At 40.3% G+C, this 14,425-nt stretch overlaps 1 protein-coding gene across 9 annotated transcripts in view; it reads left to right on the top strand.

Moving 5' to 3' along the window:
• nrxn2b (neurexin 2b) overlaps positions 1–11,686 on the top strand; it is an 825,611-nt gene extending 813,925 nt beyond the window's left edge. For 8 of the 9 annotated variants that reach the window (XM_015016195.1, XM_015016584.1, XM_015016354.1 and 5 more), the window contains one exon: positions 8,784–11,686. In XM_015016195.1, coding sequence (XP_014871681.1) covers positions 8,784–9,667 — 884 coding nt within the window. In that variant the 3' untranslated portion in view covers positions 9,668–11,686. The remainder of the gene's footprint in view (positions 1–8,783) is intronic. The other variant, XM_015016655.1, reaches the window with a different exon arrangement.
• The last annotated feature ends 2,739 nt before the right edge of the window (positions 11,687–14,425 follow it).

Below are 14,425 nucleotides of genomic sequence, written 5' to 3' on the forward strand. Positions count from 1 at the left end.
TTGCTGCTGTCAAGTGAAGAGTAGATGGGAAATGTATCAAACAAACAGTGATGAGGCGACGATGAATGGAAGGGAGTTTTGTTGAGATGCGTATCACGTTGTGTCGCACTCAAAGGAGAACGGAGAAATGAGAGGGGAGAGAAACGCAGATACCACAGGGAGGGAGGGAGAGCGAACGGGAACAGGATGCAAAATTGGGAACGCAAGTAGAGTGGAATTCCCATGAACAAATCCTGCTTTCCCACTAGGCTAATTAAACTTTGACTGTAAGCGAGGCTTAATTACATCACCCAATTAGAGCGCTGGTTTGAATCTGCCCTTGGTGGTAATGAGCCTAAGTCAGAGGGAGCAAACAGACCCAGAAATGAGAAGGATTCTGTTACAGAGCTGGATTCAAGGCAGAAAATGACAAAGTGAATACGGACACAGAACAATTTTTTTCCCCCAAAACTAATAAAGTGTCATTTACTGCAGTACACATTTTGAAAAAGCCTATTCGTCCAACAACAAGTTCTGTTCATTACAGCTTCCATCCCATCTCCATATTTCACTTGATGAGTTTGCTCTACCTCCATATGACCTCACTTTGCCTTTCTCTCGCCAACCTCAAGCTACTTATCAGTCCTAGAACGTTGCAGACGCTATATCAGTTTTACTCTGACAAGATCAGAGCTTTGGGGGAGCTCCTCAATAATTCATCAGATGACATACCATAGAGACAACCCGCAAATGCTCTTTTTAGGTCAACGAGTGAGTGTACGAGATAGGGTGATAAATGAGGGCTGACCCCGGAGCTCCAGGCCCTCCAGTCCAGTGTGATCCCGCTCAATGAGTTTGGGTGTCAGTTATTTGTCAGTGTGAAGCTTCTTTGAGCTCCCTTGGCAAGGAAACAGCCCCAGGTTTAATAAATGGGTTTCAAAGTTTGGATGTTTGGCGGTGTACACCAGCGATGATCTCTGAATAGCAGGTTTCAGAAATGGTTCTCCTCCTCCTTCACCTGATGTTTCAATCGCACAATTTAGCCAGGAGAAATAGAACTTAAATGATCAATGTGAAATCACCATGAATAATTATTAACCGAATACACAGCCCAAATTTCAGATCCTTAGACGTTTTCCCTTTTCATTATGTTTTAAGCAGATATTTGCACAGTAAAACAAACAGATACATTTGATATTCTGCAACTATAATTGCTGGGGGAAAAAAGATAATCCAATTACAAAACAATGATAACTGACTGGTAAACAATCTGTCAGTAATAATTCTATATCTTTTTCATTGTGAAATGCTGAATGATTCTTTTCTTCCATCCTAAGATCACCATAACAACCTTTTTTTTAATCTCAGTTCAGGTAGAATTTCCAAATGGTTCCAGGAATTTCTTGGTTTTCTAATAATTTGAAAGAGTTGGTTAACCTTCTGAAAGCATCTCAACATTTTATTGACTATAACAACCTTCTTATTAAAAAGATGTTTTCTTTTGTAGGATTTCTCTTTTATCTCATTATTTGATTCAGCTGTAGAGCTTTCAGGTAATTACAGTCAGATGCAGCTTGGACAAACTAGGTTTCTTTGCCCAACTGGGCTTTTAACAAACATAATCTATAAATTTTCAGTGCGACTGAGGTTAAGACTCCTCCGGAAGTTTGATGTTAGCTAGCTTTAGCATTCTGAAATCAGTTCTGAGATGTTTTTGAGATCTAAACTGAAGTGTTCATCTTCCTTCACGGACAATCCAAACCCCTCCTGGAAATCACTTTTATGTTCAGGTCAGACAAAAATTGAGTTATTTACCAAAAATTACAAACTATACGCAAGGCATTCAAACCAAAGGACAGATTGCCTTAATTTTGGGAGATCAGTGATGGGTCAATACATGCATAAGAAACTGATCTGTATCTCCTGCCACAAAGTCCTGAAAATCAACCTCTGTCCTCTTTTTGCAGTGAGACAGAGCTGACTGACAGACCCGCGGTCAATAATAGTCACCTCACTGTTACCAACTTAGCAACTTTGTTGTCATATTTAGCAACTTTTCAGACCAAAAAAACAAAAAGAACAAACAGTCAAAATCGGAATCTGCAGGTCAAGCTTTTCAAAGATCAGCGATCAGTAAGAAAACTGCAATCAGTGCAGCCCTGGTACCAAAAGTCGAAAGTTGTGTTTCCAGAAATTATAGTGTATCGCACAATTTAGACCTCCAAATTCTTCAATGTCCCAATTATATGGTTAAAACTTAACATACCAACATGATACCGGTCCAAGTTGGATTTGGAATGGAAAAATCAAGCTAACGATTCTCATCTGTATTGAAAATCTATGATCAAAGCTGAGAACCAAACCAATTAACACCATGATTGCTGCTGAGAAAAATGCTTTGACATCCAATCAGAATTATACCAGAAGCACTTTAGGGCTAAAACATTTGGTTTCTCTGCAGCTGGCTCAAGGGTTCTTAGCCTAATATGTATATTTGAATTAGCATGTGTAGTTGTTACGCTGTGTGTATTTGATAAATTTACAATAAATTTTTCCACACGGTTCTTGTTTTCAACCCTGATTCTACCCTCCTGATAGAAAAAAGCAACAGTAAAAGCCCAATATGAATATATAATGCAGTGTATGTATGTAGAATACTGACCTCCCGTCAGTATATGAGCTCATAGCTCATATTCCAGCTATGAAATTATACATAGATGCAATGTTTTGTTGCAAAACAAAACATTTTCTGTCTAGTTTGATGAAAAATAACTTCCATTTTAAGATGAAGCCCAAGCTGTAATTACTGAAAACAAAACTCTTGACTGATCTGTATTCAGCCACGTATATGTGTGTATTGTCTATGTTTAAATAAAAACGTGCAGCAAGCGATCTCAGAACTCATTTAAGCTATAATTAAATCCAAATCCACATCTGTAGAGGGAGAATTGCTTTTGTTTTTTTCCTCCTTGCGTTGCTGCTTTCCCAGCAGGAAGTCTTCTCACTCACACTTCAGATTATCAGGGAATGTGTTTGCATTTTTCTCTGAGAACAGAGAACGCAGACTGTCCAGAGCTCCTAATTTTAGTCATTTCTCTTTTAATTAGTTTCGAATCTCTTTAATTTTTCAACGGTGAATTAGCGTTGCAGTTTCTCAATTTAAAAAAAAAAAAAAAACGAGTTTGATGGGAGGGGAAAATCAGCTAAAAGGAGACAGAATTTTTTTGTTATAAGACTGAAAAATAGAGCAGAGATAAAGACGGGATAGTAGAGAAATGGTAAATGATGATGTCTTCAAATCAGGCTGAGATCCTCTCTGCAGGTCTGACATGTTTCTCACTGTGAAATCAAATCCACCAGGTTTATAGAGGCAATCCAGCGGCTCAAACGCTATAGGGGCTGACGGGTGAGTTTCATTCCCGCAAATATGTAACACCCTGCAAAACACTATATAAAGTCAGGGGCATTACTTTTTTTTGTTGCTGTTGATGTTGGTTTTTTCTTTTTTTTTTTTTTTTTTCAAAATAAATCCCGTTTTTCTGAGAGCAACAGCAGCAAATGCACCATTTGCAGACAGCTTATGGAACCCTTACGTTGCACAGGCGGTTTGATCGTAATTGCTCCTATTGTGGTATCATTCCACAGCGAGCGACATATCGGGCTCGGACGTGCTGCTGGATATTCCATCTGCGGTCTAATCAAAGCCGAGTTACAGATTACTCAGCCTCCAAACAGCTCTTTTTTTTTTCCTTTTGATCTAAATATTTCAAACGCGTGTGAGCAGCGCGGCGTTATCGGCAGCACGAATGTTTTAAAGCAAGTGACATTAATGCATCAGAGTCCATCTAGGCTGGTCTCATTTTGTGTAAATAAAGATGGCAGGTGAGTCACGCTGCCATCTCTCATGCAAGCGGTGTGGCATGAGAGTAGAGATGAAAAAAAAAGTTTCATCATGTGGCCTAAACGTGAACCCACCGCCTCAGCAGCTTAAATCAGTGGAGTCGAGCTCAATAAATCAGACAGAATATCTGATACTCTCTCACTTTTGGGCGTAAATGACAGAAACAAGCAGTCACTGGAGACATGAGCTGTATTTTCAATGCTGTTTAAATCAGAAATGCCTTCAGGAAAACTCTGTTTACATCCCATATATACACATATAATAAAACTGTGTTCTCACTAGAGGTGTGTGATACTTCATATTTTGATATTAATCCAATTCCAAGTAAATTAAAGGTCAGAATCACTGATATCAATACTGATATAATACTTATTGAAGTATGACATATCAAATTTTGGACCTATAGGCATTTGTGTGTTTTTCTTTTAATACTTTTTTTATTATAATTTGTTTTAAACTTGAGAAAATCACCAGAGGCTGCGATACTGTATATTTTGGTATCGATCCGATACCAAGTAAATACAGGGCCGATACCGATATTAATACTGATACAGTAGTGGCCTAAAAATAATATACCATCAAACTTCTGACTTTTAGATGTTTGTTTTTATTCTTTGATTAATTTTTAAAGCCCAGGACAGAATTTAGATCAAGTTTATAAGTGTTTTGAAAATATTTTAATAACATTAACATGATAAACAGAGGCAATAGAAAAAATAACAAATCTAAGTGCAAAAAAAGCTATCTTTTGAGAGCAATTCTAAGCAAACTTACAAGAGTTGAGAAACTACAACACAAATATAAAATAACATATTTCAAGAGGGAATCTGAAACAGAAGTATCAGTCTTAGTAGCTAGTATTGATCTGATATTGATCTTTATATCAATATTATTGATATTTTTGATTGATCTGCTCAGATTTCACATTTGGAGTCACTACGAAACAGTTACCCTGGTTCTTGGCAGCTTTCATTGGGAGCACATGCACAACACATCAACCTCAGGTCAACTCTCCCCTTCCTGTGAGGGTTAGCAGGAGAATCAGAGGTGCATTCAGGGGACCCAAAAGGTGTACAGCCAGTAGACATTGTTGACTGGATTAAAATACTGTGTCATCAGGCTCAAGGCAAACAGCAGGAAATGAAAAGATGGTAGACTTGATAACTGCCTGGCCCACTTTGTGTATGAGGGGTGAGATTCATTATTTTTCCAAGTATCCCAGGCCTGTCAGTCTACATAGGCTGACGCCATAAGGCCCCGAGGCTGCACCGCCGACTGAAAGCACAGCAGAGCGGTGGGACGAGTTTGACAGAACAATCTCTCACTTCCAACAATCATGTGCAGGATCAACAATTCATAAGTTGCTAAATAATGACTGCATGCTGTGTTCTTTTGGGTTTGCACATCAGCCAGGAATAAGCTGAGAAACAACATCCACACGTACAGCCAGAGGATTACAGTGCTGCTAAAGCCTCACAAGGTCGTCCACCTGCAATGTCAGCCACTCTCACAGTGGAAGTAGGACACGGAGAGAGTGGAAGTAACTGCTTATAATGGGGCTGGGCCCAAAGCAGCTGTAGCAAGTTGCACTTGCAGCACATCTGCCACAGATGGCAGCGTAAAGATAGCTGAGCTGGTTTCTCCTCACACATGGCTTTCTTTGTTAGTTAGACAAGGAAAAAAAAATTCTACCCGTTTAGGAAGTCCTCCAAAATCCTCTTGTTCCTTAAACGTGCCACCACACTCTGCTGTCCTCCGGTCGTCACGGCGCAAGCACATCCCTCAGACACAGAGACAGAGTGGAGGGAGATAACCGTAGCATTGCCTTGCAAACTAAACTTTAGAGCAATGGCAGCGAGAGAATAAGTCAGAAAGTTCTAGATTTACAAAGTCCTTTTTCCTTCGCAGCGCTCGTGTTTTTCTTCATGTCTGTTTTTTTTTTCTGAAATGTAATGTTGCATGTTTGGTAGTCATGGTAACTCAAATGCATTGGTTCTTTGAAATTATTTGCTGAAATGTGACTAAAAGGTTTATGGGGTTGGGGTGTCTGTATGTTGATGAGTTAAACTAAGGGCCATAGAGGAACTCCTACAATCCCAGAACCCCTTTTCCTTTTTACTCACGCCCGTTTCAACCCTGAACTGCCCTTTCCAAAGCCTCACCCACGGAGTTCCACTCACTCACCCCATCAATCAAACAAAGAGCCTGAGCCATGATTTTATGCTGTTGATGTTGGCATTATCTTTGGTCATGTTTTGCTCTTACCTTCCCTTTTTTTCTCTCCCCAAAGATGTGATGTAATTTATTCCCGTCTGCCATGTTTTATGACTGTTTCGTGCTCTTTGACCCTTACATATTTGCCACTCTGACCAAAAAAAAAAGAAAAAAAACTGTTTTCATTTTACTGCTTTGTGCTCTTATGCTTCCCGATATGTGTAAACAGTTATTGTGTCACTGAAGGATTGACCATTTTGCGCCCTCTAATCTTTCTCTGGTCCTTATTTCACTGTGGGCATATGACAGATTAATAGAAGGAGCTAAACAAACTTTGGCTCATTAAGAGCTTTTTCTGGTGGCGGTTTTAGAGGAATGGTTTTAGTGGGAGTAGGGCTTGAAGAGTTTGTTAAAAAAAAAAAGACACTTCTTTTGGAAAAGATTTTATGCCTTTTGAACTTTTTTCACATTTTTGCACATTACAATAACAAACTTCAAAGTATTTTATTGGAATTCTATATACGCCAACACAACGTTGGGATTCATTACAAAGGTGAAGGAAAAGAATGCATTGCTTAACACTTTGTGTAATTAAAAAAAACAAGGGGCAATTGTATTCAGACCCTTTACTGTTTTACCTCTGAATGAAATCAAGTGTAGCCAATTACCTCGGTGTAAATACAACCGTCTGTGAAGCCATCAAAAGACTGTTGTGAGTTACTGGTAAACAAATAGAATCATAAAGACCAAGCTAAAGTAATAAATTATTTGTGTTTTTGATTAATCTGACAATAGAATATACACAAAAAAGTGATTTCATGTGGAAATAGATGGCAACACAGAGCCTTCTGCAGGTACATTGGTATGTGTGGAATATGCACCAATAGGCATCAGTGGAAGAAATGCAAATCTGACAGAATGGAAACTGAAAACATGAGTTCAAGGTTAGGTTGTAAAACAATATCCCAAGGTTTAATTATCTCATAAGAAGCTGGACAAAGTGAATGGGAAAATAAATTCAGCTAATTTAGGGTAATACTTTTAGAGGTAGCAAAAGACTTGACACTAAAGCCCCTTTTATGTTGTCAAGTCTCACTAGATTGAGACATTGACTGGCTAAAGCTGCCAGGTTGGGTGTTCTTCACTATGTGGGTGTGGTTAAGACTCTGATGATGTCATTTTGCACGTGTACCCTTAGGCAACCAGTTTCTCCAAAATCTCTCAATGTATTTGTTTGTTGTTGTCCAGTTGATGCTGTAAGTGTACTTTCATCACAATCTATAGAAAGGTTTGGACCTCAACGTTTTATAATGTTATTGTCGATTTGCACTTCGCCTTCTTGACAACTACTACAGTCTCACTGCACACGGTTGAGTTGTTGTTTGTTCGAGGATGAATCAATAGGCCAGACCTTGTTTACACTAGGTCTGGTTTTGTCAGGATAGATCTGAACAGAACCAAAAATCAGGGAAGAACCGCACAGTATATGCAAATAGAGTCTAATCTAGATGGAGGCTGAGTGGTGAAGAACCGATTAAAGTCATGCTAGTGGAGAAGGGGCTGAAGGCAGAGGGTCAGCTTCCAGGAAGACAATGACCCTTAACATAAAACCAGAGCCACTATGAAGTGGTTTACATCAAAGTATATTTGTATCCCCAACCAAAGTCCAAACCTAACTTTGAAACTTTTATTCACTCAGTAGGGCTGAATATAAATCCATAAGAAACGTTTTATTTTGAAAATAAAATCAAAAACATGTTTCACTTTTCTTCCACTTCAGAATTATACACAACTTTGTGTTAAATCCCAACAAAACTAAAGTTTGATGTCGCAATGTAAAAAAATGTGAAAAAGATCAAAGTCGATAAATATTTCAGCAAGGCACTAGATGTTTAACTCCCTGAAACATATTTAATTGTAGTGAGCTTTGAAAGTTAAACCTTAAAAGTAAGACTTCTGCAGTGCCTTGTTTTGACAAATGAGCCATAGAAACCACCGTGCCAAGAGGGGGTGGGAGAAACAGGGAAAGCATTCTCATAAAGTAACATTTGGGACAAGAAAAGGTAGAGGTCAGTGAGTAATTCAAGAACGTATGCCTTTGCATTGTAATTCATTTTAACACTAGAAAGTAGTAAAAGAGGTAAAGGGGGATGGTTGTTTATTACTATCCGAGAACAATCTTACACAGCTTTCTTTTTGTAATTTTTTTTTTCATGCAAAAATCATGCGGCCAATTTGTTGATGTAAGTGACCTGAACCTCGTGGTTTGCTATCTTACTTAACCACTCACAGCAGAAACACCTGAGTGCTAGCGTAGGTAAGACTAGAAAGTTAGCAGTTTACAACAGGATTTGTAGTGCAATAAATGTTAAATTTGTCAGTGTTGTTTGTAGCTTACTGATATATTTTGTTAGTGACGTAACACATAGGTCTGTCCAGACTAGAGAGGCAGATCAGGATAGAGTACTTTCTTGTATTTTGTACAACACACTGCAGCTCAGATGTAGTCAGTACAGTCTTCTTAAATAGAAAAGAATAGACAGACATAACTAACTTCATGTTAAGATGTAGAGATTAATGCTGGCTTTCCTATTTTCATTTGAACTGTTCTGTTTGATTTGAACTGAAGGCGGGCTCTATAAGGTGGTCTCTAACACTCTGTTTCTTCGTTTTCTCTTTCTTGTCCTAGGAGGTGAATTAGTGTTGCCCATTATAACGGTGGACTCCCTAGACCCCCCCTCTATTGCCACCCGCTACCCAGTAATTCCCCCGCCCCCCACCACCTATCGCCCTTTCCTCACCCTGCTTGAAACCACCAAAGAGTCCGTCCCCATGCCCAACGGCCGCCCCCCCTGCCCCTTGGACCAGGAGGACTGCGAGGAGACCATAGAGGTTTCGGGTTCGGGGGAGATGACAGAGACGGATGACGAGGACTATTATAAAAACTCCCCACTGGTCACTGATAGAACTGTCCTCCCTCCTCCCCCGGCAGTCGAGGGCGGGGTCCAGAACCCCCAAGACCGCCACTTCTCTCGCAACCCCAACTCCCATCGCCCACCGCTTTCCTCCACCCCCACTGCCAACCCCGACCAGCTAGGCCCCCGCGTCAAACCGGCCGCTGGCGGCAGCAGCAGTAGCAACAATATCCCCGCCGGCAAAATGAACACCCGGGATCAAGTGCTGCTGCCGCCGGCCCACCCCTCGTCAGACCCGGGCCACCGCAGAATCCCAGGAATAACCTACCCCCCAAATTTCCCCCATGTTCCCACTCCAGATCCCACGTCTCCCGAGAGAGGCCTCCCCGGCGCTGTGGAGGTGCAGCAGTCCAGCAGCACCACGGGGATGGTGGTGGGCATTGTAGCGGCGGCGGCGCTCTGCATCCTTATCCTGCTCTACGCCATGTACAAGTACCGCAACCGAGACGAGGGCTCCTATCAGGTGGACCAGAGCCGCAACTACATCAGCAACTCGGCCACGCAGAGCAATGGCGCTCTGGTGAAGGAGAAACAGCCCGCCACTGCCAAGACAGTCACCAAGAACAAGAAGAACAAAGACAAGGAGTACTATGTGTGAGGAAGCGCCGCCGTCACACGCAAAGACAGACAGCAGGCGCACTTAGAGAAGGAAAGAGATGGGAGACGGAAAAAGACAAAGGGAGAGAAAGCAGCTTTGTGGTAACGGCAATCACACACCGGCTAATTTGGTTAAAATTCAGTATTGTAAATTCAAACTACGGCAAAAAAGGAGCAGCAAAAACAACACGGAGGCGTCATTGTCCTTGCCACGCCTTCTTATATTCGTTAAAATGTTAACTCTGGTGTTGATAATGGCGAAATCTGACAAACCCACTTTTAAATCTTCATAGGCACAGTGCCAACAACCACAGAGACAATGCTGATAAATCAGTGATTCCTTGGTTTAGCATTTTAAAGTCTTAAGTACTGTAAACATGCACCATCAAAAGTATTGGCCTATAATTCATTTTGAGTGGGTAAAACTTGAAAAGTCATTTGCAAACACCAAAACAGAACACACATTAGCATTGTGCTAGCATTCCTGGAACAAAATTTACCGCCATCTTACAGAAATATTTAAGTCGTAATAAATCTGGGAGTTAAGAAACACCTGTAGTCTCTTGCGTCTGAACGGGTCTCTCTCTCTTTCGCTCATTGGCTAGCGCTCTCTGTTTCTCTTCTTGTCTACGGTGCCTAGCAGCCGATGCAATGCGAACTCTGCCATGTTTCAAGCATGTAGTATTCATTTACGAAAAAGAGATAAACAGTTTTCCTTTCTGTGGAGTTTCAAAAAAAAAAAAAAACGGGAAAAAAATCACGATGACTGACGATCATACCGTTAAACGTAGCAACTATGTGAGATACCATCGAGCTCCAACCTAACGGATGCTAACTTGTACGTTTAGCCGCCAAAAACTCGTGGCCAAACCCACTTGGCCCATCTTTGTTCCAGCAGATATATGTTGTGTGTTTCGGGACGCCACGGCGCCCCCGAGTGGGCCAACAAAGAAACTGTCATGTTCTTACAGTTACTAATCACAGAAAAAAACTCCAGCAAACCAGATGAACTCTGTTCTATATAACTATAAATATATGTATAGACGATGCAGAAACTTATGGACCTAAAGCGTGAGCAAGTCTATAAGTAAGTTTGCTGACAGAGCACAAGGAAGATGGACTTCAGGATTTTTTTGACAACACCCAACTCCCTAATCTTGACAACCCTATCCCTCTCATGAACAGTGTGGCTGATGAAACACCCTATGGCAAGATTCAGCTGCTATCTTTTATTTCCTCCCTCCTCATTTCGGAATAAATGACAGACGTTTTAGGGTAATTCCAAGTACATTTTTGCGGGAGTTCCAATGTGGGGGAGATCTATTACAGCAGAATAAAGAGACCACTTTTTGTCCTTCTCTTGCCTGACTGGACTGATGGCAGCCAAAGGGCAAAACTAACTTTATGGGAGGAGTATCCACAAGAATGGCTAGTCCCCAGAAGATGTACAACTGAACTTTAGTATTCCAATTTTCAACTCTATAAAAAAAAGTAAACTGAACCATGAAAAGAAAATTCCTGAAACAAGTTTGTGAAATGTCTAAATATTTGACACTCATCCCATTACTGAGACAGACATGTGTTTTCCCTACTATCATTCCTGTTTGAGGAAAAAAAAAAGACCTGGGATACTGAAATTTCTATGTATTTTCTTTTGGTAACTGAGCAAATGTGATTTGGGTTATAACATAGCATTCCCGATTTCCATGGGAAAATAAGATCTTTTATTCTATTTTTGTCATCGTTCATCTTTTGTTTCCTTTCCTTTTTGTGTCCTGCATCTATTCCTTCTACAGCAGATTGTCCATCTGTCAATCTTTTTCTTTTTTCACTTGCCAGGTTCCTTCGATTTTTCCTTGTCATGTTCGTCTGGTTTTTCTCCTCCTCCTCCATTTCAAACAAACATACTCCTCCCAGTATCTACCTGTTCTTTCTAAATGTTATTGTAAAGTGTTCCAGTGAGATGACTCTAAATATGTGTACATTAACAGAGGGAATACACTTGGTTATATACTTCTTACTCTGTGTCATGTGTTCTTTATACTGTCTTCTAACCCTTATTTCTGCTAGGTTTAGCCTGGGGGTGTCCTAGTCTGAGCCTGGTATATGCTTGGGGTCCTGACTAAGTTTCATCACAGTCCCAAAGTGTAATTTGGGTTCAAATCTGACTCTTTTTTACTGTTCCCAGTGAGCTGAAGGAACTTATCTCTTCGTGTCATATGACCTGCTCTTGGATACCAACAGAGAGGTCTTGGTGTGGCATTGAGGAAAAAAATAGTCATAAGAAACTCCCAAGGTTCTAAAGTTATGAAGTCAGTTTCTGCCCAGAACAAGTCACTAGAGAGGCATTGAGCCAAATTGTCAATGAGTCATATAAAAACAAAGAGAAAACATGCTAATGTTAGCATGGAGCTACAGCAAAGTATGCGCCATTAAAACAGCAGGAGCAAAACTTTACTTTATCCAAGGGTGATACATTTTACTTGAAAGAGTTTGTATTGCAGCAGAATATTTATGCTGACCAACAGAAACTGGTTGTAATAAAATACCAGCAGCTCTCGGGGAGAAAGGGGTTAGAGGGATGGGAGTTGTCTTATATGCAACATTGAATTTATTGATTTTACTGAGGTATCAGGTTGTATATCACCACTAGTGAATTCCTATACTTATAGAAGTGTGATCACTGTCAGGAAATCCCTAATTCAAACTGGTTTGCAGTTATTTACCATTGACTTGAAACTCTTAGCATTTGACAACAATCACGCTCTAAAGAAAAAGTTACGTAGATTTAGGCATCAGTGGACAAATGAACAGGAAAACTTCAGTCATGGGTTGTTTATCGGTACCAAGGTTTGACAGTTTTTTTCCTCCAGGAGGTTACTTTCCTCAGTTACCAGGTGGCGTGGACATGTAGCTACAGCTCATCTTGTTATGCTTGTTTTACTCAAGAAAAGGCAAAAAATGGCTAAAGATAACAATAGCACTGGAACTACTAAACTTACCAGCTGTTCATTCAAGTATTCACTTAAGTCTGTGCTAATAAATAACAAAAGTATGGCACTTAAGGGTGTAACAAGACCTCGTTACACAAGATCTCACAATATTTAAACATCACGATATTTCTTGCTGAGATTACTGTGATCTTATAAGCATTAGCCAGTTGCAGACGTCATGGCTTCACTTGAGGAAGTTGTAACAGAGGATGCCCTAGCTGCTCTTAAATCATTAGTTTGGCAGCAGTTTGGCTTTCCAGGAAGAACAATAAACGGCAGCAGAGCGACAGAGAAGACACAAGCACTGAAAGTTATTCGGACGCCGAAAGAGACAGAAAGCATCGCTATAGCAACCGAAGGCTGGATGTCTAGGGGTATGTATAATTGATAAAAAGAAAGACATCCGTTTTTTGAGTTTGTGGCCAAATCGATAAAAATGCAGAATAAAGGCCTTTTTGATTCATCAATTTGATCTTTGAAGTTTTCTTGAGATCTCATCCCGTCTCGTTCAATATCTCGTCTTGTGAGTTTTAGATATCGTTACACCCCTAATGGTTTTAATAACAAAACTGTAACCCATAAGGTTATACAAATTATTTGTTTTGTGTGTGTCAATATATTGTGCTACAGTAAAGCTGAGGTACTTTTTACCCAAAGTTATCACACGGCAAGAGAACGATGCCAGCCCACGCCTTAAAGAGAGACGATGCAGTAGCCCTGTAAGGCTTCGGGGGAACGATTCACTGACACGGCATGGATCCATTTGTTCCTTTAGAAGCCACCTCACTGTTGATCAATAAAGGTTTTCACCTTTATCTCGCAAGGAAATATTTCTATCCCAATGGAAGAGCTTTCTTCCTTGACGACAGCACAACCATGCAAAGGGTAAGAGGGGCCTCTGAATGCTGTGATGACTGACGGTAATTGTATATGTTCTTCAGATTGCAGCGTAGTTAACACCACTATTATCAGAACACTACATGAAGGTCCATCTCTCAAAAAATATTTAATTCCTGCAGTGGAGTGTGTAGAGCCTTGTAAAATCAATACTAATGTTATTCTGAGGCCACAAAGAGGCCGACCTGCTCACCTGCGAAGAGTCTCCTAGTGCTCTCACCAACTGCAGTGTTTTTTATTTTTATCGTATTTATATGTCATGTTTTATATATTTGGTATATTTGGGGGTTAGAGACCATAACCGCCTGCAGACAGCTAAAAAAAGTTGGGAAACCTTGGGTAGTTTGTTTTACTGCTGTAAAATGGCTGCTTGAAAAGACGAGTGTTTTGTTGACAACCATCCAGAAACCACTTACTGTATTCCAGGTGGTTGTGCAGGAGGCTCTACTAATGCTTTTCGAATATGTACTGTTGTATAATTGCGAATCTGTTTGCAGCCATTTTCACGCAAGAGTGTAAACATTGAGTTAGGGGTGGGAGGGGGGGGGCGTGGCCAGCTTATTTGTATTTAAAGTGACAGAGGCCCTAAAACAGACTAAAATCTGTTGAACTGAGCAGAATAAAATCTCATTAAGAACAATTTTGTGCAAAAAATGTAATATGTTTTGGATAGGCCATAGGCCTATACTAACCTGTTTAAGGACACATAAGTCAACTTTAACGCTGACAAAAATTGTTTTAAGAACCTGAAACATCAAGGACCAAAGTTTTTATTATCATTCAGTTTTTGAATACAAAACAAACCATTTCCTGCTTTATATATTTCTACTATCACACTACGCATGATCCCTGAGGATACGGCGTCTTCA

Source organism: Poecilia latipinna, unplaced genomic scaffold (assembly GCF_001443285.1).
Source record: "Poecilia latipinna isolate Pla-1442-1.1 unplaced genomic scaffold, P_latipinna-1.0 Scaffold6, whole genome shotgun sequence".
NCBI classification, from domain to species: Eukaryota; Metazoa; Chordata; class Actinopteri; order Cyprinodontiformes; family Poeciliidae; genus Poecilia; species Poecilia latipinna.